Source organism: Lepus europaeus, chromosome 17 (assembly GCF_033115175.1).
Source record: "Lepus europaeus isolate LE1 chromosome 17, mLepTim1.pri, whole genome shotgun sequence".
NCBI lineage: Eukaryota > Metazoa > Chordata > Mammalia > Lagomorpha > Leporidae > Lepus > Lepus europaeus.
The window spans coordinates 4,601,516-4,627,606 of record NC_084843.1 but is presented as its reverse complement, the minus strand read 5'-3'; the positions used below and the strand labels follow the sequence as shown (position 1 = coordinate 4,627,606).

Below are 26,091 nucleotides of genomic sequence, written 5' to 3'. Positions count from 1 at the left end.
AAGGGTCCTTGTGGTTGTAACAGCCGAGTGGGCAGAGGAAAGCCACGCCCGCTCCCCAGGTGAGGAATGGGTTGGACCTTCTGGGGGGCATTGTGACTTCTGTTTCACAAACCAGCAGCGCGTTTTCCGGGACATCTACAGGGGTCCTGACAGTGACAGCTGGGGACAGGTGCTTGTTGTCATCGATGGTGCCATAGACTTCTTCCTTCCTCCAGCTGTTACTTGTCCTCGGCCTAAAAGGTCCATCCCTGACCCTGCGGTCCACAGGGACACAGCTGCTGCTCCGTGTGTGGCCATCTTCCTAAAGAGCGCCCCAGGCAACCCTCTCGTTCCCATCTCTGCACCAACCCTGAAGAGTTATTGTTGCCGTGGGACTTTGCCTGCATCTTTGTGCATGTGGGTGGCATGTGGGTGCCATGGCCGGTGCCCGGAGCCAGGCCTGCCTTCTTGGCAGCTGCCTCACAAGTTTTCCAGAAGGGATGCATGGGAACAGAGCCTTCCAGGGCAAGTCTTGCCTCTGCAGTGGCGCCTGCACTGCTCTGGTTAGGTCAGAAATGTGGGCTTGTTCCTCCCAGGATGGACCCCTGTGGATACAGCAATGTGGGCTCCCCCTGGAGGCAGCTCTGTCGCTGCAGCCACTGCCTGTGGCGTGCATCAGCAGTGAATTGAAGATTCTGAAATGTGTCCAGAGGAACACACAGAGCCTCCGCTCCTGTGTCCGGCTCTCCACCTCTGATTATTTGCCACAGGTCTGCCGCGAGAGCTGGCCGGGTTGGTGGAGTTGGCAGGGGTGTGGGGCTCTGGGTGTGGCCTTGTCTCTCTTCTTGTTTCTCCTGTGGGCCAGAGGAGGGTCTGGGCCTGCTCCGAGGCCCAGCCTGTTGTTGCTTGAGTGATGCAGGTTCTGAGTGCGTAGCTGCCTCGTGGTGTTGGCACTGGCACTGAAGCCAGTATGCACTCAGGCAGGTGGGAAGTGCAGGCTCCTGACCTCCTGGTCTCACTGCCCAGAAGGCCGGAGGCGGACGCTGCTGGCTGTGTTTGCGCTGCGTGGGCTGGGGGTTGTGCACGCCATGCTGGATGCTTTTTCGTAGAGGTCAAGCAGCCTGGGAAAGTTCTGTCTCCTGGGTTCAAAGGTTAAATGTGGGGTTGGAGCCCAGCCGGCCTTGCTTGTGCAAGGTGCTCTCTCTCCTCATCACGGTGTCAGACGCAGGCTATGGGCTGTGCTGGGTGAGATGGAAAGAGGCCTGGACGCTGAGAGTGTGGACGAGATGCACAGCCCAGGACTCTTCCTGTTCGCCTGTGTAGCACTCCTTCTCCACCCGTGTCCCCATTTTCCCGCCACACACGTGCTGTCTTGGCAGGCCCAGAGCACTAAGGCTGTCTGCACTGACACGGTGTCACACGTGCTGGCCTTTCAAAACATTTGTGAAAAATGCAATAAAATGATGTTTGTTTTGATGCGAAGCAGTGGGAAGTTAGTGAAGACCCCTCCTAACTGCAACTCCTTGTGATGCACGAGTCAGACCACCCAGGGTAGACCAGTTCCTCGGCTTAGTTTTCCTCTCCCTCTCTCTCTCTAAGTTGTAAGCATGGGGGCTCTTTTACAAGATCGTCATTCTGGAAATTTCCAAAGAAATGAAAATCCGCCCTAGATCTCGGGCTGCTCTCACTTCGTTTGCTCCTGGAGACAGGCCAGGGTGTGCGGTCAACACGTCCCCTGACCACTTCACGTGGCTGACAGCAGTGGCCTCTTCGGTCTCCACTTCTACCGTTTGCTGATGCTCCCAGGAATACTTAGGCTCTGCTGGTTTCCTCAGCAGGCTGTCTCCCCCTCGTCCTGTGGATGTGATAGGAATGCGTTGAGTGCAGTCGCTCCAGTCTGCTGTGTGCGGTTGTTGGGAGGTGAAAGCAGGGGGGTTCTGGTGGGTGGTGTCGTGTGGCAGGGTCATCTGCAGCCTGGGCCCCCTACATCCCATGCTGGAGAGCATGACATTGCGTTTCCTCTGTTTCCCACCCAGCTTCTTGCTAATGTGCACTCTGGGAGGCAGAGGGTGATGGCTTGAGGCCCTGCCACCCACGTGGGAGACTCGGGTGAAATTCCTGGCTCCTGGGTTTGGCCTGGCTCAGCCCCAGCTGCTGTGGGCATTTGGGGAGTGAACCTGTGGATCGGATGGAAGATCTCCCTTTGTCTCTTCCTCTCTCTCTGTGTCACTTTGTATTTCAAGTAAACAGAAAAATCTTTATAAAAACCAGTAGGTGGCCGGCGCCGCGGCTTAATAGGCTAATTCTCTGCCTGCAGCGCCGGCACCCCAGGTTCTAGTCCTGGTCGGGGTGCTGGATTCCGTCCCTGATGCCCCTTTTCCAATCCAGCTCTCTGCTGTGGCCCGGGAGTGCAGTGGAGGATGGCCCAAGTCCTTGGGCTCTGCACCTACGTGGGAGACCAGGAGAAGCACCTGGCTCCTGGCTTCAGACCGGTGCGATGTGCCGGCCGCAGCAGCCATTGGAGGGTGAACCAACGGTAAAGGGAAGACCTTTCTCTCTGTCTCTCTCTCTCACTGTCCACTCTGCCTGTCAAAAACAAACAAAAAAAACCCAGTGGGTGAGTTTGGCTGCTGAGGACCCTGGAGGCTGTGACGTGTGCAGCCCCAGCAGTGCCGCATGGCTCTGTGCACGTGGATCCCAGGCCGCCGTGGATAATTCTCTTTGAAGTAGATCAAGGGTTCCCCTGTTGCACTGTGGCTGTTCTGACTCCTGCCCTGGGGGCCTGAACCCCCTCGGCTCCTTCCCACCGGGCAGCAGGTGGGAGGAAACGTGGTGCGGGCCCTGGTGGCCCAGCGAGTCGCGGTGTGGGATGGCTCTTCCCAGGTGCGGGCCCTGGAGGCCCAGCGTGCCGCGGTGTGGGATGGCTCTTCCCAGGTGCGGGCCCTGGAGGCCCAGCGTGCCGCGGTGTGGGATGGCTCTTCCCAGGTCGCTTTGGCTATGGCAAATCATGTCCCCACGGTGTAACACTGAAATGTCAGGAGAATTTGGCCACCGTCTGGCTGGCTTTGCTTTAGCACTGAGAGCAACCCCAGGGTCACCCAGGGGAAGCTGGAAGTTAGGGCTCAGATTCTAGACCTCGTGCTGTCCTTTGCGTACTGGGCACATTTAGGCAAGCCCCTTCTTCCCGGGCCTCCATCAGATACGTGGATGCACCAAGACCCGCGTAGGCACCGCTCTCTTCTGAGCACACCTCCTGTGGACGTCTGAGCCCACAGCTTGCTCCTCTGTCTTCCCAAACATGACCGGTGCCCCCCACTCCTGCTGGTCCAGCAGCAGTCTGGGGGCCAGCTCGCCCGTCCCTCCTGTCTGCAGTGCGGTCTCCTGTGTCCTGCGCCTTCAGGCCCACTCAGTGTCCTCGTGGCCCTTGGTCAGCTGAGTCTTGGTCCTCTTCTCCTTCTACTTGCTGGGTCACCTTCAGGAAACAGCCCTTGTCTTATTCCAACGTGACCCGTCACCACTTGTTCAGGGGACTTCTAGAATCTGCAGGTCAGCCCACCCTACGCTTGGCAGGGTTCTCTGTATTTTTACGACAGAAGGTCTCACGTTGATGGCAGCTGTGTTTTCTCAGGGCTGTGAACTTGGGGGGGGAGGGAGGGTACTGTGTTTAGTTCTTCTGTCTGTGGTGCAGTCAGCATAGTGCTGGGCTCAGGGCGTGCTCAGTTTGTCCACTGGATTGAAATACACTGTTGATCCACTTAGTGTTCACGCCATGGAATCATAATGTGTGCATAATTGCCGATGCCCCTGCAGCATAGACTACAGGCCCAGTGTGTATCCCTGGGTCCCGTTCCGGTCTTTCAGAATATTAGTAACCTGTAATCATTAGCTTTTTAACACTTGAAACGGAAATGATTCCCATAATTTTACGTGCTTCCCTCACCACTTTTCACATAGTAGGTGCATAATCCATGTTTGTAACGTGTAAAATATCAGTAATAGATGATTGATCAGGAACACTAACACTCGGCCTAGCCCCCTTTTCCTGGGATGCCGTGGTGAGACGTTTCTGACTGGTTGGAATTAGAAGCCCTGGACGGTAACTGAGCTATAGGTGGGACCAGGCCTTGTCCACAGCCGTGGTCGTCAGCGCTCTTTCAGAACGGCTCGTGGGTCTTTCCCGGCCGCTGGAGTGCTTCCTCCACTACAGCTGTGTCCTCTGTGTCCGTCTAGCCCACAGCTCTCTCCCTGGGGTACCCAGGCCCCGACTGTGTGCCTCAGTGCAAGGGCAGGTCAGATACACGGGGATCAGGGAGCCTCACTTTGGCCTCCTGTAAAATTGCCCCATAGAACGCCTGGAGCGGGTTCCACGTGCGCACAGTGATCCCTCCAGGAGGAAAGGGACCTGCTGGCCAACCAGGCTGTCACGTGAGCACCGAGCGTATCGTAGGCCGCCCTGCTGGCAAGCCTCGGCCGTGGCGCTCTGCAGCGAGGTGGCATTGCAATGGGTGAGCACAGCCTGGCTGCGCCTGGCGCGCCTTGGCCTCAGCACAGAATGGCTTCCTGTCTCGGAGCAGAGTGTATGGTGGGACCACAGGGACACAGAAAACTCAGGCCTGCGCTTCTGTCCACAGCCGAGTGGTGAGTCCCTCTGTGCCATGGTGGACTACAGATCAGCCGGCCCAAGTTGGGTTGGCCATAGCCCTGCCTGTCCCCGCGCCTGCCTGCCTTTCTCATCTTGAGGATGGACACTCTTCTGTCCAGGGAGGCCGGTGACTTCCCATGGTGTTGGTACTGGAGCTCAGGGTGCAAAACTGCTGAGCGGTCAGCCTGGAACTCCACTTTCTAGAAGCCCTGAGACTCTCCCTGCCCTCCCCGGGAGAGCCCACTGCTGCTCTGGGCGATGATAGTTCTCATCCCTCACAGCAGACCCCCGGCTGCCTGTGTATGCCCGGTGCTGTCCCCAGTGGCTGTCTGCACCCCAGCTCCCCGAGTGCCTCCAGGGGGGCATCTCTGAGAGACGGAGGGGTCCTTCCAGGATGACTGAGTACAGGGAAGGTCCTGCTGGCTGCACCCCCCAACCTGTGTGGTCTCTCGTCACCAGGGGAATCCCCTGTGGGCTTTCAAGGGACCAATTCCAGGCCTTGTGGCAAGGACTGAATTCTGTACGTAGCCCCAAAAACAGTCTCCATATTCATCGAAAGGTGCATTGCTTGTATTTTCCCATGAAACCGGCAATACTTTGACCTTTCACTTTGAACTTCGGCAAGGCCCCCGGTGAGGCGTATGGCTGTCATTAGCCTTCCTGAGCAGAGTGCACCTTGACTGATTGTTCTAGAAACAATGTGGTAAGATGAGTAACCAGATCTCAGTCTCACAGCATCTACCCAAGAGAACAAAGGTGTTACTGAGCAACTAAAACCTATGCCTTACACATTGGGGGACATGGAACAATATATTTTTTAGAATCTGAATAGAATAGAAACAAATTTGGATTATTAGCTTTGGGAATTTTCAAGGAGAATTTTGAAGTCTCTCAAAATTATTCTTTCATGCTGAGTTTCAATTTACTTTATTAAAAAATGGAGCTCCTTACGCCGGAATAACTGTGTGAAGTATTGTCCGGGGTTGTCAGCTCCGTCCCGCTCTGGCCCTCTGTGTACACGCGGAGAGCAGAGCTCCCTCGGAGACGGAAGGCTACCTTCCTCTGCATAGGCTCGTGCTGTTCAGCAGCGTGCTCTGCACATGTGGTACTAGCAGAAGCAGGCTTGGAGGGGCCTTCCAGGAAGGGTCATCGCCTAACGACGAAGGCTGCAAAGCCTGCATTCTGCCTGAGCTCTGTCTCTCCATGCAGATGCAATTAGCTCTCTTAGCAGTGAGCCTTCTTGGGGCTTTCGGCTCTGTCCCCCGCCTGGATGGAGCACTGCCCTACCCAGCTCCCTTGTAGCCGTGCACTCGGAATCCCTGAGTTTTCCATGCACGTTTGTATCTGGAAGTCTTTGCCACCTGGTGTTGTTTCCTACTCTTATTGGTGATGCAGTACATTACCATGGATGCTCACAGCGCGTGCAGCTCGTGACTTCTGTGCCCAGTCATTCTGGGAAGAGAACTTGCAAAATTGAGGAGCTTCCTAGGGGAGATGCAGCCCGAGATTGCCACGTGCCGGAACCTGCCCCAGCACTGCCAAGACAGTGCTGCTGTGCCGTGGGCATCCCATCTGCATTCTCCTGCTGCTTTGGCTCTTTCTCCTCCTCCTCCCTCCTGGTCATCCCTAGCTCTGCAGCTCCAGAGAGCACGTCAGTCCCTCCCTGATGGCCGCAACTGCTGATAAAGCGTCATGGCTTCCATGGCGCCTCTCAGCTGCGTCAGCAGCCTTGCCTCTGGGGTGCACACCTTCCGTTCAGAGGCACCCTGTCCTCATGGCTTTGTCCCCTCCCTGCAGGGTCTTGTGACAAAGGGTGCAGGGGTCTTCCGTCCGAGTCAGCCTCCTCCCCGCCTCCCAGGGCCGGGTGCAGAACCTGCCTCCTTGGAGTACCTTGGAAAGTGCTTGTTCAGCCAATGCACGGAAGACTAAACGGAGAAGGGCTTGGCCTTTGGTGAGACCGTTGTTAGAAACCCCACCTACACCTGGCCATCCTGGGCCAGATCAAATGGCAAAGACAAAGACACGGCCGCGTTCCATGAGTCCCCACCCCCCGCCCCCGTGACAGGCAGACCCTTGCCATGCTGCCCCTGGAGATCCCAAGCCCCTCTGTTCCACTGCCTGATCACCGTGTTCCTCGAGGCCAGGTGTGCAGAGGCCTTGGCACAACAGGTAAGAAACGGGCGGGCACAGTGCCCTCCTGGAAGAGCTGGTCATTCCGGCCTCGTGAATAATGGTAGGGATTCTAGCACTGCGCAACATCTCAGGCTCTGAGAGTGGAACTCTAATTAATCTGTGTTGTTATTATCTGTTATATCTTGCCTCCAACCCCAGAAGCCTTTGAATTGGAGTTGGCTCCTGCTCTTTTCATAAAAATGTACCAATTAGGATTCTGGCCCTTCTGTTGCCATCTTACATCACTAATTAACCCTTTCAGGAAAGGAGGGGCGCGCCTGCGCTGTGTTCCTTTGTTCCTTTCCCAAATGCGACCTGAGCACCAGGTGAATCATCTGTGGGTGACTCATCAGATGCGTCTGACAAAGGGGCCACTAGGACAGACTGGAGACAAAGCTTTCACCTGCTTAGGAGCACAGATTCTATTAGTAATTTATGCCGAAAACAGTCCCTGCAGTAATTACAGTGTATTTGACAGGGAGTATGGATGGCAAGCCAGAAGAGTTTTATTAAAGAAAGCTGGACCCTGATTCTCGCTTAATCTTTTTCCTGCTGAGATGGTCTTTAATGAGACTCTCGCAGTTGGCCCCGAACGCAATCGTGGGGATGGCATCTTGGGGGAAAAGATATGATTCTGTCAACCATCTCGAAACTTCCAGTTATCAAGAATTGGGTCCTTATTTTTCAGTGAACTGGCAAGCAAAGCAGCCAGTTCTCTGCTAACGAAGTCTTACTTCAGCTCTGTGTACATCGAGCAATGTCTCGTGACTTGCCCAGTTTGCCTCCGTGGATGCCCTCTGTCGAGGCTCTCAGATCCACGCCTTTCAGAACTTAAAATGCCTGGCTCAGGGGATCTCAGAGCTGAGAGACCTTCCTGATCCAGTCCTGCCCAGAGAGAGGGCTTCCCGTACCCCCGGGGGCCTGGGCTCTGAGCACCTGGCTCTGTCGGCTGACGTCTCCACCAGCTGCCTGGGCTCTGATGTCTCCAGCCCTTCGCGATGGTACGGGCTGCCGTTTTCCTGAAATTGCTTCAAGACCTTTTGTCCTTTTGATGTTTTTTCCAAGTCCTGTATATTTCCATGACAGAATTATTTTTTACAGAGAAATATGTGTCGCCGCTCATGGCAAAGGTGCACATATTTTACAGGCCATGCTGATGGGGCTGCAGGCGGCTGGGTTTTGAACATGGCACGCTTTTCATCTCCCGGGGCCAAACACTGCAGGAAACACAGGGGATTCTTAGGCTGCTCCCAGAGGGTAATTGGCTTGTATGTGGAAAGCAATGTTTAAATGCAAGACAGGCGGGGTCAGATTCATTGACCTCCAGGGCTCTGTGCCCGCCAGAGAGCAAGTGTAACAAATTGCAGCACTGGGCCCTGGCAGCTGTCCTGACCCCTCCTGTGCTCCAGCTTCTGGGACAAGCACAACCATGTGCCTGGTAAGATTGCTTATTTTGAAACACTGTTAACTTAACCCCAGTGTACTCCAGGCATCCTTCAGGGAGCCTGGGAAAGGTGGTGGAGATGGTGGTACTGAGGACTCACGGCACGGCAAATTTCCTGGTTGCTAGAATGCAGGTCCTGCTCCCCAGGAGCCTGGCACCAGGGTCAGGCTTTCGTCCAACCACAGGACTCTGACCTTGGGCTCAGCTGTCCCCTAATGCCAGCGTTGTCTCTCTACAGACCCACGTGCAGGGGTTGAAGGAGAATGAGGACTTGTTTACAAGGGTCCGGGGTGAAGAAGAGAAATAGACCAGAGTCAGCAGAGCCTTTGAAATCCAGCAGCTCGGCCTGGCTCACCTGGGATCTGCACTTCTGAGATGCCGTAGGGTGCCATGTGCACCCTGGTCAGGTGACTCCTGCTGGCCAAGACCTCACTGGGTTCTCAGTGCTTCTCTACCTAGGAATCCTCTGTGCTGAAGAGGCCGGTGACATCCGAGGGCTGAACCGTGGGGCCGAGCGGAAGCTGGGAGATGCCGGCCTCAGTCCCCACTTGCTGCTCCTTCCCTTTTCGTTTTGGTGACCCCCGGGGAGCTCTCCTGCCCTGGCTGTACCAGCAACTCTCGGCCACCAGGGCGGAGCACAGCCACGTCTTCCGAGAGCCATTCCAGTGCCTGTGTGTCCCAGTGTGTGGGTCTTTGTGGTCTGTATTCTAGAAGCCCCCTTTGCTGATGGGCTAGAGGCACCTGTGCCCCTTTCCTTCCTAGATACGCAAGTGGCGTCCACGCAGGGCCCCTGAGGACCAGGCTTCTGGAGCCGCATGCAGCTGAGGCGCTGCGTCTGCCTCTGGACTTGTATGCCATCCGTGCTCCCTCCTGAGATGGCTGAGTGATTTGGATGTGGCGTAAACCAGGGAGGTGAGAGATGGAACTAGACGCTTCCATAGGCTGCTGGCAAACGCTGAGTGTGCAAAAGGGAGGGCAACTCGGGGCAATTCTGAGATCAGATTCCATTGCAAGGGAAGAAGTGGAGGTTCACAGCTGATCATTTGGGATTCTACTGGGGGCACTAAGAAAAATATCTGCGCCCCATCCCAGCAGATTGGCTTGACTTTAAATCACATACATACCAGGTTTCAATGGATACGATTCAGGCTAAGATATGTTTATGTTCGGTACATATCATTTTTGTGATTTCCGCAGGGAGCGAGTTTCCAGTCCACTGCTCAGACGTGAGCTTTCACTCCTGTGTCTGCTCTCCTACAGACTCCAGGAAACCCTTGAGCAACATCGTAGCTACTGTGGAGTCACACTGAATCTTGCCTAATGTGCAGAATTAAGACATTTGGAAAACAGATTTATGAGCTGTGTATGTTCACCTTGGTAGGATAGTGAGGTTTTTATTTGAATACTGGTTGGAAGACTCAATGAAATGCAGCTGTCATGGGTCAGCAGGAGTCCAGCTGAAATGTTACTCTGCAGAATGTTCTGGGCAGAGTAACTTCTGTTGCAACAGAAGCTTGGGAGGCGTGGGAGTATTTTTGTTGTGGTTAGCATTCTGAAAAGAGTGGGTGTAAAATACTTCCCCACAAGAGGGATCCCAAACCTCACAGCCTCTCGAGCATCATCTCTCCCACATGCTTCCTCACTGAGCCAGGGCTCACGGGTGGGCTTGTGAGGTTGCAGTGGGTCTCCTGTCCATGCAGGTGCTCAAGACGCAAGCCCCCAAGTGAGCAGACCCTGAGGTGCACCTGACAACCGAGGAGGGCCTCTCTGAAAAGACCAGCATCCCCCGGTTACATGGGACAGCCGGGGTGAGCACAGTGCCACGGTTCTCCCACCGGCTAAGTCTTCCTGCACGTGGGCAGACTGCTGGGGTGCTCGGACATTCACAGTTCTTTAGGAAAATCGGCCAGTAGCTGATGTATTAGCATTTGAGCAGTGTTAGCTGAGCCCAGTCAATAAAGTAACCACTCCAGGCTAAGTCATCACAAGACGAATCCCTGTCCTTCCAGACTTGTTAAATCACTTTCAACATTACTTTTTATGTAAGTCACTCCTGGATTTAGAGTGAAATTTATATAAATTATTTCAGTTACATTGGACAGTGTCCTGATAAATTCTTTTCTCAGTCACCCACAAAATGTTAAATAAGTCTGGGCTGAACACGCTCATTCTCGGAACCTTCTCTGGAAGCCTCTGCCCACTTCTGTCTTGTTGCGTTAACGGACCAGAAGAGGTTCAGCTCCCAGAGGAACAGAAGCTAAACCTGAGGATGTGCCCAGGAATACGCGGCCGTCCTGTCTTACTGATTGGCTGATGCTACTGAAGGGTTCTTTGAGGTCAGAATTAATCCCTTCACTGTGGGTTCAGAATTCTCTTCTACAACACACATCATGCAAAGATCCCCTAAGCAAACGGCTCTGAAGAGCGGCTGTCATTGCTTCGGGACCTTGGAAGAGCTCTTGAAGAAGCAGCTCCCAGCCAAGAGCAGCGAGCGGTCCCCACGCCACGCCAGGGCTGCCGCAGGGTCCCGGCTCCCTGCCTGCTGCCGGGAGGTCTTCGCAGCTTGTTTTGGTTTTGCGGGGGCCGGGGCTGAGGGCTGTGAAGATGCCAGCAGCATCGCTGACTTCTTTCTCCAGATGCCGCAGGGACTCCCTGGCTGGGACCCCTGGGCGTGTCTCCCCCAGACTTTGCAGGCAAAATTACCCTTGGTCGAGAACCTTGGCTGCACAGGATGTGCTACGGTGGCATTGCTGCTGCTTCTGCTCCCAGACCGGGTCCCCAGGTGACCCCCCACCCCCACCCCACTTGTAAGCACCTGGCCCTGTACATGCACAGGAGACCGGCAGGGCCAGATCCAGGCCTCCACCCAGTGGAGGAACCCAAGTAACCACAGTGTGCGGCCCCAGACTTCTCTGCTCACCCCATGTCTATCTTCCTAATGCAGAGGTAACTCTGCGGCCGATGAGGGGCTTTGCGAGAGGGGAGGTTCCATTATGCATTTTTTAGGTTACCTAACAACTCAGTTATACTTTTTTCTAATTTGGTAGATCACTAAAATTATTTTTCAGTTGTATGTTTTATTTAAAAAAAAAGAATGAAATCAGATCCTCTCTCCTTGCTCTCATATTTTGTTTTTGAAAATAAATCACATTTCCAAAGGAAAGCCACAGAGAGAGCAACCCCCTCTCAAGATTTTCACCGTGCCTGAACAGCCTGAATTACTGCTGCCCTAACAGCTTTCCCTGGCCTCCATCTCCACTGCACTCTAGTTGGAGTCAATGATGGAGACAAACTCCCAAACAGGAAGTTCCGATGTGCAGGTGCTAGAGGGTGGGCCTGCCCCATGGGAGGGGAGTGCCACAACCAACCCTCAGGTCCTGGCAAAGACGTGGCACATGGGTGTGTGCAGCCTGCTCTTTGCACGGGCCAGGCTGTATTCCTGGCACATATGGTGTGGTTTCAAGCCTTTGATATGTACCTTTCCAGAACATGCAGTACCATGTTTTACTAATATGTACTACTCACGGCTGTCGCTTCCAAGAGAGCAGGCCGTCAAACTGATACCCGTTCCTGAAGTCACTGAGATGCATTTGTGAGATAAATGGGTCACCCTCCTCCCCTGATGATAGGCCTGGGGGCTACGCTGTAGCTAGAAGTGGCTCAGAATGATGGCCAAGGAATGCCCTTCGCTTTCTGTCAGATGGGGTCACCCCAGCAAGGCCCCAGGTGGTTCTTGCATTCGTGTGTAAACATCATTTGTCACTCAAAATAAAGACGTGGGAAGAGGAGAAGGTAGACATACCTATAGATAATGCAGGCACTGTTTCTGCACGTGTCACAGTTAGCTGTGTCCTGCCCCGTCCGATAGGAAAGCCTACAAGATAAGAACAGGAGAGCGTTACAGCCATGGCTGGGTCGCCGGCTGACAGAGCAGGTGCCTCAGGTCAGACGCCTTCCCCATGCCAAGCTCGTTATGGTCATGGAAAGTGATGGATGCGCGTTTCCCCGTTTGCTCCTGTCTCTGGCTCTGTTGGACACAGGAGGCAATGTCTGCAGCCAAGATAGCATTTAAATTAAATTTAGAGTTTGAGTGTAAGCTACCGGCTCACGTACATAATCTGGTTTTGTTATAAGCATGGGGAATTTGGGATGCTTTGGTGCAGCTTTATATTTATGTGTTTCAAAGGAATTTTGAGGGGAAACCAACCATAGATTCCGACTTGATGACTTGTCTTTGTCCTTCTACCTACTGCCTCCTGAAATCGGGCCTGGCGAGCCACAGCCTGTCTCATGTCTGGTTTTGTCTAGCAAGCCAAGAATGGGTTTTGTATTTTTAAATGCTTTTTAAAAATCATTGTAATAATACTAACATTTGTGACACAAGGAAAGTATCTAAAATTCACATTTCAATGTCTGCAAATAAAGTTCTTACTTTAGACAATAAAAACCAGGAAGCTTTTTATGTAAATAACCCATATGGTATCCTGGACCTTGCCTCTGGCTCTGTACGTCCTAGAATATGTACTTCTCAAGCTCTTCCAAGCAAAGCTTGCTGACCCTGTGCAGAGCCTGTTCCTGTCCTTATGACTCGGGATGGACTGTCCTGGGGCATCATCTCTGCTGAGTTCTCCCAGCCCCGTGAGGACAGATGGACTTGGAGGGGGCTCGTCGAGTATCTCTCCCTGTAAAAAATAACCTTGCAGTATTTTGTAGAATGCTGTTGGGGCTGTAGGAACATCAATCTTTGATGAGGGGGGCTTTCTTCACTAGGCTAGGTTTACCCTGAGTAGCTCTTGCCCCAGTCTTGCCCAGAAACTGAATGCAATTGCGTGGTGGTTCCACAGTGGATCTGACCCACGTTGGCTGCCCTGACCTCTCAGGGATTTTGAACACGCAGGCATATTCTGAATACTACTCTATACCCAGGGACAAATGGGATCATCAGAATCTTTTGGCTTTGCGGCAAGAGAAAGGCTTCTGTCTGAATCGGCTTTAAACACGGTGCATGTCTGGAGTCGTGCCCTGCAGCCGTGGTGTGCACAGAAGGTCTTCTGTCAACATTACCAGTCAATATTTTTATCACCTTCAGTGTGTGAGCTTCTGTTGTCATGCATCATGGATTTCAAAGTGAAAATAGCTCTTTTGTTTTCTGCTTTGTACTTTGTGTTGCGTAAACATTGTCTCCTCAATGCCAAGTTCACCTCAGGGGGCTTTGGTGAACTTGAGTGTGAGCTGTAGGTTCTGTGTGGTGCATTTGGTAAGCATGTGAGCCTGTTGTGCCCCTAGATGTCTCCAGGCATGTCCTGTGATGCGTTATGTTGGAACCAGCATTGCAGTCCTAAGGAGGCTGCATTTGTGTTTTCATTTTCTGTTGTCACGGCCCCCGCGGGGCACCTTGGGTTGCCCAGTTTGGCCTTTTGGTTCCCTCCTGGCTTGGGAGGAGAGCGGAGGAAGGAGGGGCCTGTGCCTTGCACCCTTGCTTGTTCCCCACGAGACATGCCGGCTTTCTCCCTAATCCTTCCTTATCGAACGCAAGCCCTGAGAATGCTGTTCCCCGACGTTCCCACATTCGTCCAGCCTGACACGAACCTGTTCTGTTCCGCTGGACCTTCGGTATTCACAACACCTTGTCCATCCAGCGCATTCTGCTTGAGCTGGGCCTGGGGCTCATTTTTGACCACGTCAATTTGTGCTCGGAAAGCAGTGCAATGTTTGAGCCCGGCTCCTAGCAGTGGCACACCCCACACCGACCGTGTTGACAAGCTGTTGGGGTGGGGTGCAGATGAAGTGCCCTTTTATTCCTGTGCTGTGCCAGTCGATCCAGACCGCAGTCAGGAGAGAGTGTAGCCAGTCCTCTGTGAGCACTCGTCTCAGCCCAACCTTAGGCTCTCACAGCAGATATAATCAGGGGTAATGCTTGTCCATTATCTGGGTGCGCTCTTTCTGTGAATTCCAAGCTCGTAGGACCTTCCTGCCCTAGACCTCAAGACAAATTCTGTCAAGCTTCATCAACATCAATGCCCCGCCCCCGAGGATCTTAGAGTTTCCAAGTGTCTCGCTGGCGTTAGAGCCTTGAGTCTTCCAATTAATTATGCTTTGCTCATTTCACAGAGGAGAATACAGTCACACATCAGGCCAGGATCTCATTATTCTCAGACCCCGGGCTTCAGATGCTCCGTGTCACTGTGCTCCTACTTTGTGTTCTGCACTATGTGTAACTGGCAGCTTGCGAGCTGCAGAGAATCCGGCAATGACAGGACAAAGGCTTCCGGCACAGGAAATTCACAAGAGGACTCTCTTCCAGGACCTGGGAGTTCTTCAGCGAGAAATTGCTTTTTTAAAGCCCTTCCTGAAAAGACTGTTCTAATCACCTTGTGAAAAAGCCACATTTCCCCCATTACAGTCAGTAAGCAAATGGTTATTAAGTGCCTCCTAAGTGCCAGGCATGATTCTGGCTATGGAGGAGACATAGCCAAGAAGAGGGAGACAGGCAGGGGCAGCCCTAACTACTTGGGATCAATGTATGGTTAGACCAGTTTTGATCTTGCTGGGTGTGAAGGATGCCTTACGACAGGGTGGTTTGGGGATGAACCCTCAGGAGGTGGCATTTGAAATGCAACCTGGATGATACTAACAAAGCAGGGTTCATCTGATGATCCAGCAATGAGGCGTGCACGCAGAGGGACCACCCTACGTTGACGTCTCGCAGTGGGACTGCCGTTGGCAAGTCTGCGTGGCTAGGAAGGATGGAGGAGGAAGGCATGCCGGGAGAGGAGGACAGAGTGTGTAGAATGAGACTCTGTGACCATGACTTTGAATCTTACGGGGAGCGATTCCGCAGTTTTTCTTTCAGGCGGTTGAGGAATGACACCGGAAACACTTCTCCTTGCCTTTGCTCTTATCCCACGCCTATAACACCACCGCCATTCTATTTCCTTTCTCTCTCTCTCTTATTTACAGTCCAGCCAGATTCAGTCACTCCTGGGAGGTGCCGTGGTTGGGGTGATGTCTCTGGAGGCATTACGTCGACTTTGTATGGAGACATATCTGTGGTCACTCTTACTTCATCTCATTGAAAGGCTTGTGGTCAGGTCCTTTCTTACCACCTGTGAGAAGGATCTTCAGGATTCTGTTACCATGAGTCTTGGAATCTTCAGATCCTTGGTCTGTTTCTCAGGACTGGTGTTGGGTTTTTCTTTGAAGGGAATCAAATGTTTGGAACTCACAAGCATCAGTGAGACATTCATTTGTGGGTCCAATTTAATGTGCTGACCTGGGCCATGTGGTTAACTCACAGGCTGTGGCCTCTAACTAATGTCAGTCATGGTATACCTACTAAATTTTTATTAAGCAAGAGGTTGTTCTCAACAGAGGGCTTATATCTATGTAGTGCACTGTGCTTATCACTATGATAATCCATCTAATTGTCCTTGGGGCTTTCAAGCTGGAGGGTTTGGCTTCACTGACCGCTTTATGGTCACATTAATAATTGGGTTGCAGCATCAGAATGGATGTATGCTCCAGACCCAGGCAGACAATGAGCTCTTTCCCCAGAGGAGGGACGCAGTGTGCTCTTCCGGAATGTCCCTGTTTTTTTCCTTTGCAACTTGGAAACATGTCATAAAACCAACACTTAAATGATTATCTTTCTATATTGCCATTGCCACAAAGAGGAACCATCTAAAAACTTTATGAACTGCTCCAGCCAATAGTTTTCCAATGGCACTGGAGCTGGCAGTCTTATGTGAATTAGAACTCTGGAGAAGTGAGAGCTTAGGTTATTGATCTAAAACCTGCAGAGGAAGAACATTTTGATCATGAATGGTCAATTTTATGACTTCAAGTTAATTGCTCTCTTTATTAATCCTCCTTCCCCTTTTTTGAGGAGACTGTACCTTATATAGCTTTGCAGCCACATGCCTGATAGGATGCCTGGTACCCTCTGTGTGTCTGGATAATGTTAATGTGGCCAAATTGTAGGCAGTCTTTGTGTTCTTACATTGAAGTCCAGAATCATATACTAACATAATCAAAGAATTGCAACAGAGAGGAAAAGAGGGAAGGGAGAGTATACTCTGTGAGAAGTTCTCATTCTCACATCTCTCCTCCATGGGGCACCTTTGGATGCTAATGATAGACATGTTCATTACAAATATGGGTTTTTCAGGGCTCAGTCATTATTCTCTGATGGCAGTTAGTGGTCTGTATTCTCAGTCTAACAATGCACAGAACCTGGCGGGGAGCCTTCAGCACCAAGGTCAGCGTCAAGAAACAAGTTTCTCTTTGGTTTTCTGTTCTGTTCGCCTCTCTCTGCCCATCCCTTCAGAGCACAGATGCCACCCAGGGACCATGCGCATCTCCTGGATTGATGCTCTTTGGACATCCCTTGGTCAGGGTGGGCTTTCTGGTCAGCAAAGAAGACTAGACGTGAGCTTTAAAATTGACAGGGATGTGACCCACGTATAGTCTGTGAAAGGGCATGGAGGCAAAGGAGTTGACGTTCGTTTCCAACAGAAGGGGTGCAGATAAGTAAGTCTGCAAGGTAATTTCGGTGGAGTCCAGCTTCTGTGTCATTCCCCATCCTCACAAGGCCTTGTTCTACTTTAAAGACAGTAAAACGATCATGGTTTACAGAGCTCCGCGTGGAACTCTAGATGGCATTTCCATTTGAAGAGAACTTCAGGGCTGCTTCTCTGTGGTGGCCTGGACTTGTCCTGTTGAACTCAGCATGGTGTTCACCGGTTTCTTGCTACCTTGTGCTGCTACAGTCGTTTGAGCTGGTTCTGCAGCTGTCGTTATCAGACACTCCTGCCTCCTCCGATGTATGTACTGGGAATATTGAAACACATCAGTGACACCTTGGGGTATTGCAGGTCTTCAGTTACACCTTTCACAGGTCATCAGCAAAACAGGGAATTAGGCGAGAAGTGAAAACCATACCAAAACAGGCAGGTACATGGCAGAGCTGGTGCAGCCCTGTCTCTACCCCAGCCATAGAGATGACAAAGCAAGGCAGGGTGTTGGGGTGATGGGTGCCTGCCTCAGCCTTAGCACCACACTACGGCTGTGTTTGGGCAGGTGGGGATAATGAAGAACAGGGGACCCCCGTGCCAGGTGGCACCTACTTTTCTATGAAGGTAGCACAGGGAGATCTAAGCAAGCAGAGCCCAGGTTGGTGGAAAAGGGTGTTGAGAAATGCCAGGGAAAGGTCAGGCGGGGTTTCTTCCCAGCCACATCTTCGGGTGGCTCAGTGTCTCCTAGCCCGAGAGGCAGGGCAGGACTATGCAGTCTGAGTCAAAGAAAGAAACAAATTCATTGTTTGGTTTAAAGGTCAGGGAAGGGGGAAACAGTGCCTATCACTTTGCTATTATCAGAAACAAAGCCTGAGAAGGTTGCAAGCATCTCAGAGAAGAGCTGCTCGCCGTGGAAATCACATTTATGGTGCCTAATAGTGATTGGGGGCAGTGGATTACAGGATGGACTCCAGTGTTGTGGTACCTAATAGTGATTGGGAGCAGTGGATTGCTGAACTGATTTTAATTTTTTGATATCTAATAGTGACTTCTAGTAATACATTACATACATTTAATTCCATGGTATCTAATTAAGTTTAATTTCATGCCAGTAGTGGGTTACTAGAGAAAGTTGTTTTTGTTTTTAAAGATTTATTAGTGTTACAAAGAAGCAAAGGCAAAGGATGGGGGGGACTTCCATCCGATGGTTCACTCTGTAAATGGCTGCAGCTGGATGGATCTGAAACCAGGAGCCTGGAGCTTCTTCCAGGTCTACCATATGGATGCAGGGGCCCAACGAATCAGACCATCTACTACTGCTTTCCCAGGCAATTACAGATGGCTGGATGAGACATGGAGCAACCGGGACTCGAACCGGCACCCATATGGGATGCCAGCACTGCAGGCGGCAGGTTTGTCTGCTTTGCCACAGCGCCGGTCTGACTAGATTAAGGTTAATTTCATGGTATCTAACTGATTGCTACAGTCGGTCACTGGATTGAACTGAATGTACTGTTTTCACTTGTCCTCTGTGAGGTGTTAAAGTCTCAATGGAAAATTCTCTTCTCTCCTTCCTGTGAGAGCATGGGACAAGTACAGGGTGGTGGCAGGCTCCAGGAAAGCCTTCTCACAACATTTGCAGCGTGGTAGCCTGCAGCCTGCTCTGGGTGCCACCTCCAGATCTGTGCGGAGCAGGGGAGAGCAAGTGACCCAGTTGCTAATTTGCTGTTCTTTTAAATTGCATGTTAATTTCTCAGCAAGTTCAGAGTTCCTAGCATGTGAGTGAATGACATTTGGATAATGCTAAAATCAGCGTGTGACCCTCCAAGTGAGGTCATCAAAACACTAGTTACAGAGGGTATTGGAACTGTCACACTGAATTAACACAGAGGTCATGTCGGAGTCCTCTGTGGCTGGCCCTCAGCGAGAGACAGTGGTTGCTGCAGAAATGACGAAGGCAGCCCCGCTCTCGGTGATAATTGTGTGCCATTGTGGAATTTATTCTCTTAATTTTGACCTCTCTTGTTCTTTCGGCTTTCTCGCTGGGTGCCAGTGTTTCTTCCCTCCTGCATTCTTGCCCGGTCTGTGCTGCAACTGTCCCTCCTTGCTAACGAAGCCATCATTTATGTCAGCGTCTTACAGGGCTTTTCCACTTAATAGTCTCAAAGTGACATTAGTTAGGGGCATAAAATAGTACCATCGCTATTGTTGAGAGAAATTAAATCTCTAACGGTAGTCAGAGTCAGCAGTCGCCAGTGAGTCCTCTTAGGTTTTAAAGTCCCCTGCAGTAGATGTGACTTCTCCCTAGGAATACACAGGAATCACATGGATTTCCCGTATTAGCCGCTCAGTGACTACAGCGAACGTGCACTTCCCCCATCTATCCACGGAGACTCGACTACAGCTTTATTAAGTATCTGAGCAGTTGATTAAAGCGGAGGAACATCCATCTTAAGGTTGTTTAAAGAATGTGAATTTAATCTTCCCGGCCAACTCCAAGCTCCCCCATTGGCCACTGCAAGGTGGTGCCAGCTTTCACTGGGGCTGACCTGTGTGCCTCCCTGAGCCTTTCCCAGGAGCCCTCTCGCCACGTTAGGCCATGAAGCTGTGTCATCCCTGCTGGCCCAGGATCTCCAAGGAAGTTTAGAGTGGGAAAAACTACGTGGTGTTGTAAAGGACCCAGTCACATTGACCCCCAGTCTGGGCAAGACTATCTGAGACGCCCCCACGTCCCCCTACTCTGGGGATATCCACAAGGTTGAACCCTCTGCAGAGCTGCAGCGGCTTGGCTGGTGTGCCCACGGAGCTCTGCAGAGCAACACTAACCACTGTCTCTCACACGCCCTTGGCCATCTCATAACGACCACCTGCCCCTCCCTGTTTTCCTTGCATGGACACCTGTCATTCTGGGTCATCGTGGTATGCTTCCTAGCTTTTCCGTGTGTGTGACTGATGTCTGGCATGTTGTTCCGATAAGAAATGGTGGTCAAGGCTGTGGATGCATAGAATGAGGGAAGAAGTAAAAGCAATAAAAAACCAAGGCGGTAACTGTCTCAGTAGATCTGTTAGAGGTGGTTTGATCTTATTTCCAATGAAATCTAGCAGCTGTCCAATGTGCAAGTTAAATAAACTTCTAGCAAATGCATCCCCATGTTTTCTGCCCAGAGCAGCATCTGTATTGAGCTCAGGAGCTGAGAAGGATCAGTCTTATTTTATAAATCAGCATGCATTTCAATAATCTTGGTTATTTCTACGCACTCTTCTAATCACAGACCTTAACGAACTTTGCTGCAAGTTGGCCATGAGTGCCCATTCAGGATGGGTGTGCGCTGAGGGCCAGCTGCGTGGATGAATGACGCACACACGTTGCCCTCTGGACACCTGAAGTCCAGAAGGGCTGTTTGTCCAGGAGGAAGGAATCGCTGGTGTGAAGGAAGCGGAGGTGCAGAACTTGGACAAGCAGCACTCCTTCCTGAGGACTCTTGTGACGCTCACACACCAGCGTCCTCGCTCCTGGCCCAGCGTCTCTGGTCGCTGTGACGCAGCTCAGCCTGCGAAAGCCCTGTCTGTGCTTTGTTGCTGGCTCTCCCAGGCCCTTCCCTGGTGGTCTCTGGACACTGGAGTTGGCTTCTTTCTCCTGGGAGACTGAGAACAACTCACTGACAAAGAATATGTCTTTGCTGACTTGCTCAGTCCGGGGCCTCCCGCCGACCAGGACTCGAGGTGTGCAACATAAATACTTGGTTCTTCTAAAGACTGTGTCCTGCCCAGCCTGTCTCCCTTCCTGTGCCTCCGGCTTCTCCGTGACACCTGAGTCTACCAAAAACTCTAGTGACTTTGCTTGCTTCCTGACTCCCTATACAACTTTAAGGGCCCACGTGTAGATGACAAAGAAACAGCTTTTGAGTAAAAGATGGGTTAATGGATGAGGGAAGGGATAGTGGACAGACAGACGGAGGATGGACGATGCCTCTGTGTGGGATGGCACATCTCTTTGCTTCCAAAATGCAAAAAGGACTGTTGGTTTTGTGATGTTCCCAGCTGGATGAGGAACATCTGTCTAAACAGTGTTAACATTTTCCCATTTTAAGTTTCCCCAAACAAGTGGAAGAAAGGTCGGTCATCTTGCCTCCCACTCCCAGTTAGGAAAACAGAGGCCCCCCCTCTTGCACCTTAGCTGGCCCCGCCGCCGGTGCCTGGGAAAGGTCTCTTCTGCAGCCCCAGAACGGCTCTGGCAAACCCCTTCCAGAGAGAAGCCTGGTAATGAACTCACTTGCTCTCTCCAGTGTTGACAAGTTAACTTTTATTGGCCTAGCAACTCCCCCAAAGCAGCGACACTATAATTCTTGGAAGGGTCTGGCTATCAGAGAAGCTTTAATGCTTGTTTTCATTACAAAGAATTAAAGTGAAGCAAATGGCAGTGGGGGTTCCTGGGAAAGCCTCACAGCTGGTGTGAGGGCATCTGAGTCCCTGCGGGAGCATCAGGACCCAGCGCCTGCCTCCTGTCCTGCTCAGTCCCCTGTGGCCCCTCCCACGTTGCTCCTGGGTTTCCCTCGCCTCTCCCTGGGCCCCTGCCCCATGTCCTTGCTGGCTTCCTTTCATGCAGAGCTGAGCTGTGCATCCTAGGAAGAGGGAATGTATTATCCCTGTGTGAGGAGACCTCAGAGAATTCATGGGAAAGCGGAATTACAAGCCACATTCATTGTGGTGCAAAAAAAAGTTACGCATAGTTTTTGCACAGCACACATTTTCCATGAACTTTTTGAAGACTCATAGATACATTAGTCTTACTGTGAGAAATCCGTGGGGATATGGACAAAGAGAAATCAGAATGAGCACTAATGTTAAGACAGGATTTCTTTTTCCTTGAGTATTTCATAATCATTTTTTCACAATAGGAAAATCATAATGTGTAAAAACAGGGAAGGGTAAGAATTATTACTTTGTATACAAACTGATTATATTATAAACAGGGAAAAGCTTACTTTTTTTCTTAGACATTCATGCAGTCAGGGAGTTACAAGTTGCAAAGCCATGACAGTACTGATACAAACAAGTGACCTGCCCCAGAAGGCACCGGGCATAGCTAATAATAAGGAAAATAACTTTTCAGGGCTGAGCCGAGGCCGACTTGATTAACATGTTTTCCTGGAGGAGAGTTAAAGCTTCAGCTGTAATTGATTGAAAATTAATGAATATGAATTTTTGTGGCACTGGCTACCAAACTGGAATGAAAATCAGAACGTGAGTAAATGGCATTAAAGCAGATTTCCCTGCTGGGCTACTGCTCCCCTCTGCCGCCAGTCCGATCACACACAGGACCACTCAGAGGTTGTGGTTTGAAAGCAGTGGTATGCATTTGCCCCTCATTTAATGGTACATATTCACAGAAGCTTTTACCTTTTGTTTATTATAATTTCTTTTGATGTACTTCCTTTTTAGATCGGCTTAGTTAACAGTTTTAGGTGAGGGCTTATTCTTCTTGAAGGTTTTGTGCTTTGTTTCCGAAGGCTGGCATTTGGTTTTTAAACAAATTCTTCTCAAGCTCTTATCACTGCAGATCAGAATCTTAAATTCTGATGTGATCATTCATAAACTCCTTGACGTCCAATTATCAGAATGCTCTGGGGAGATAGCCTGATGCTTTAACCAATGAGATATTGACAGGAAAAATATATTTACTCCATTTTTGGCCAAAATATGCCCATTTTAAGCTATCTTTTCCTAGGATCGCAGTTCTCACAAATATTCTTTTAAATCTCATCTTTGAAATACATGACAAGCTCATTTTTAGGTGGCATTGAAAACTTCCTTTAATATGTTGTGCACATGAATTTGACCTCACTTGGAGGAAGAGGAAGCCAGACAGGGGCTGGGGGTCACTGGCTGGTCCACTCATGGGACAGAGCCTGATGGCCCCATTTTCCCAGGCAGGTTGATCGTAGATAGATTTTGTTTCCTGGCATCCAGGTCCCTGGACTTAAAGATCAATGGTTTTGATTTTTCTGAAATTATCTCACAGAGGGGATTCCTCTTAATGATGATGAATTTTTAAAAATACACGGCCTTCCTGGGATCCCTGATGCTGGAATCGGCCCTGCTAGCTTTGGACGGATGCTTTCCCCAGGAGATGAGTCGGCGTGAACTCCACCACATTTGGGGGCAGAAGCCGCTTCGAATAAGGAAGAACCCAGACGTGCAGCAGCAGGCGAAGTGCCTGCTCCTTTTTGCTCACAGACAGATCAGGGTCCCGTTTTCAGGGGAGGGTGGAGAGGGAGCATGAGTCCCCAAGTGCCTGGGATGAGTTCTGCCTTCACCCTTTGGACCTTGGGGAAGGGACTTAGCGTTCCCCAAGCCTTTCTTTCCTTGTGGAGGTCATTCCTGTCTTAAATGGTTATGGGAAGGATGCGATAGATGATGCTGTACTGCTGGCATATGGTGGGTGCTCAGACTAGGGCCGCTTCGCAGGGGCTGTGCCTGGGGCTCTGCATGTGATAGAGGGCACCCTCAGACCCAGTGGGAAATGGAGCTCAGCGCATTTCTGTAGAGCTTGGCAGAAATCGTGTGGGATTTTTAAAAGTATTTGGAAACGGGACCTTGCATTTCACCTTTTTTTAAAATCCAAATTCTGGGACACAGGTCCATAAATTCCGTAAGTGTTCATGTCATGCCTGAATTGCTCATTTTATCTGCAAATGAGGTGTCGCGCTCTCCCAGTGGCTCCGTGGTGGGGTTTTTGTTCCCCCTCCAACTTAAAAGGCTAGGGAGGTGTTTGAAATCTATTCTGGCATTCTGCACAGGCAGATTATTTAAATTACATTTTCAAGTATGTGTGATACCTACATGAAGCCCAAAGCAACAATGTGAAATACATTTTATATTCTTACAAATATTTTTCTTTATTTTTCACATTAAAGATGGAAAGGCTTATTATTTTTCAAGAACTTAAAAATAGTGTTTACAAAGTTATATAAGTATAAGCTATAGAAAAGGCTCACTCTGACCCTGTGAATTAAGTATAGAAAATGCTAGAAATGTGCTTCCATTTCAAAATCAGAAAAATGGTAACTTATGTTTGGACGTTAGCACTTAGAAATTCCACTGCAAATATATATAAAATCCATTAGTTGCAATTGAAAAAGAAATGAAAACAGTGCCCTGCCAACTGCCCAACAGATTGCAACCTTGGAGGACAAAGGCCAGGCCCGGCAGAGATGAGGAACTGGTGGGGTATCAAGGAAAGAAAGAGGCAGAGAACAGGGGGATTGCTGTCCGTGCTCATCGATGGAGATTTGTAGAGAGGTCCCCTCCCCCACTGGTTGGCACTGTTGAGTTTCTTAAGGCCATGACTAAGATGATTCTGTTCTTAGACGTCTCTGTAGAAGATGAGGGTGCTTCCAAAAGTTCATGGAGAAGCAGAATTGAAAGGTAAGTTTGTTTTGGTGCTTGCAGAGAATTTTGAAATCCCTGTGTAATTTTTCCATGATATGCATTTCTATGAACTTGTTGAAAACCCCTCCAGTGCATGGATCTAAAAATATCTTTGTACCAGAAGAAACTTATCTTCCAGTTCTCCCTCCACAAACCACTCAATGCACCTCTTACAGTTCCAAGAGCAACGGGGAAGCTTTGGGGTCTCTCTTCCCACTGGGGACACCCTCCATCTCCTTTCAGAACCGATCACCCAGAGGCTGGGCCAGGATGAGCCAGAACGGAATCCGGTTTTCCCAACCCTGTATCATGATGCCTTGCTCACGATGTCACATAAACTCGTCCCATGCCGTCCTCCGGAAATGCACGAAAAACTCAATGTCCCCGTTCTGTCATCCTCAACCCCTCCTTCCCCTCTGAAGTGAACCGGCCCAAGTAACAAAGCCAACAGAAATCCCCTAACGTGTTCAAGCTGCTGGCCTGGCTTCAACTCCCTGAATGTTGGCACAGGGAGGGCTGCTTGTCCGTCACAAAGAACCTTCTGGGGCTCTGAGTGCAGACATGGCCAGGACACTGAGCAGCCCAGCTCACAGCCTTCTTAGGTCTCTGCCGCAGAGGCAGACACTGAAGTCCAGAGAGGCTAAAATCCTTGTCTGAGCACAGGTAGGCGACCAGGGTCAGCGTCCAGGGCCCCGCGCAGCCCCGCTGACCCCAGGGCCCCGGTCATTCCACTCTGCTCCCATCCGAGACTTCCTCCCCTGAAAATGTGAAAACCCAGTGCACCAGAGACCGACCTCAGTCAGCGGCTGGAAAGGCTTGAAAGGTTTTGGGTTACAATGAACCTGGAGAGCGACACCAAAACCGACTTATCAAGAGCATTAGAAAATGAGGCGCTGACATTTTCAAGCCATTCAAAGGCGAGTCCTGAGGGGCAGCAGGGCCTTCGGCAGGGAAAGAACCTTTGTACGTTTGAAGTGGCGCTGAGCGCCGGTTTCTCTAGCTGCTCACAATGCCCTGCGTCTCTGTGATGTCTGGTGCCAGAGCTGGGGCAGGCAGCGCTCGGCGTCCCACAGGATTGCTGGCAGGGCCACGGGGCTCTTGAGAGCCTAAGGCCACCCACCCACTCTCATCTGCACTGTGCCCGGGTGGAAGATGTATCTCAGTTCGGGAAGTGGGTTTTGGCAAGAGCAGCCCAGTCATCCTTCCAGCCTGCACAGCTGGATTGGGACCGGCTCGCCTGTCATGCCGGCTTCCACCTCGGCTCCCAGAGAGGGACTCAGAGCTAAGCAGTGGGCACCCAGCTCTGAGAAACTTGGTTCTTCAGCGTTGAAGCCACGGCCGCCACAGTGGCCCACAGCTTTTCTTGTTCTTTCTGCTCTGTGACTTAAACAAATTCAGTGGTCCCCCTATGCTCCCTTCATAACTGTGATGCAGTAGGTACTCTGTTTGGACAAGGGTAATCAGAGTCATTCAGAGAGATCTCTCATCTCCTCACAGGTCCCTCTGAAGAATGTATGCATCCGAGTGATCTGTCAACATCCAGACAGAGCTCGGACCCCGTGCCTGTCCAGCTAGCGTCACTGTCACACAGACGTGTTCCCTGAGACCCTTCTGTGACTTTGAGATGCTGTCTTGTAAATTATGCCTCTAAATTACACATGTGCTTTATATATGCACATACACACAGGTCTAACGCCAAATCCCAAAGTTGATGCATGTTGAGGGTTTACTTGAACAAGTGCAGTGTCAGTGAGCTGTGACTCCCTCCAGATCAGGCCCTGAGTAGTGCGACTCCTGTCTCCTCTCCCTGCCTGACACAGAGTCCAGCACTCAGGAGGTGGTGGGCAGAAGCCTGACTGTGGGAGGGAATGATACATCCTTGAGTTCAGCAGCCACGATCCATGGACTGC

The 26,091-nt window shown here is 51.0% G+C and overlaps 2 protein-coding genes across 2 annotated transcripts in view; one reads left to right on the top strand and one right to left on the bottom strand.

The window, feature by feature from the left end:
• Positions 1–26,091, top strand: part of DOCK1 (dedicator of cytokinesis 1) — a 491,536-nt gene that overhangs the window by 212,990 nt on the left and 252,455 nt on the right. The window lies entirely within an intron of this gene.
• INSYN2A (inhibitory synaptic factor 2A) overlaps positions 1–26,091 on the bottom strand; it is a 55,776-nt gene that overhangs the window by 3,538 nt on the left and 26,147 nt on the right. Inside the window, exon 3 of the mRNA XM_062214264.1 lies at positions 12,040–12,111. Coding sequence (XP_062070248.1) covers positions 12,040–12,111 — 72 coding nt within the window. The remainder of the gene's footprint in view (positions 1–12,039; positions 12,112–26,091) is intronic.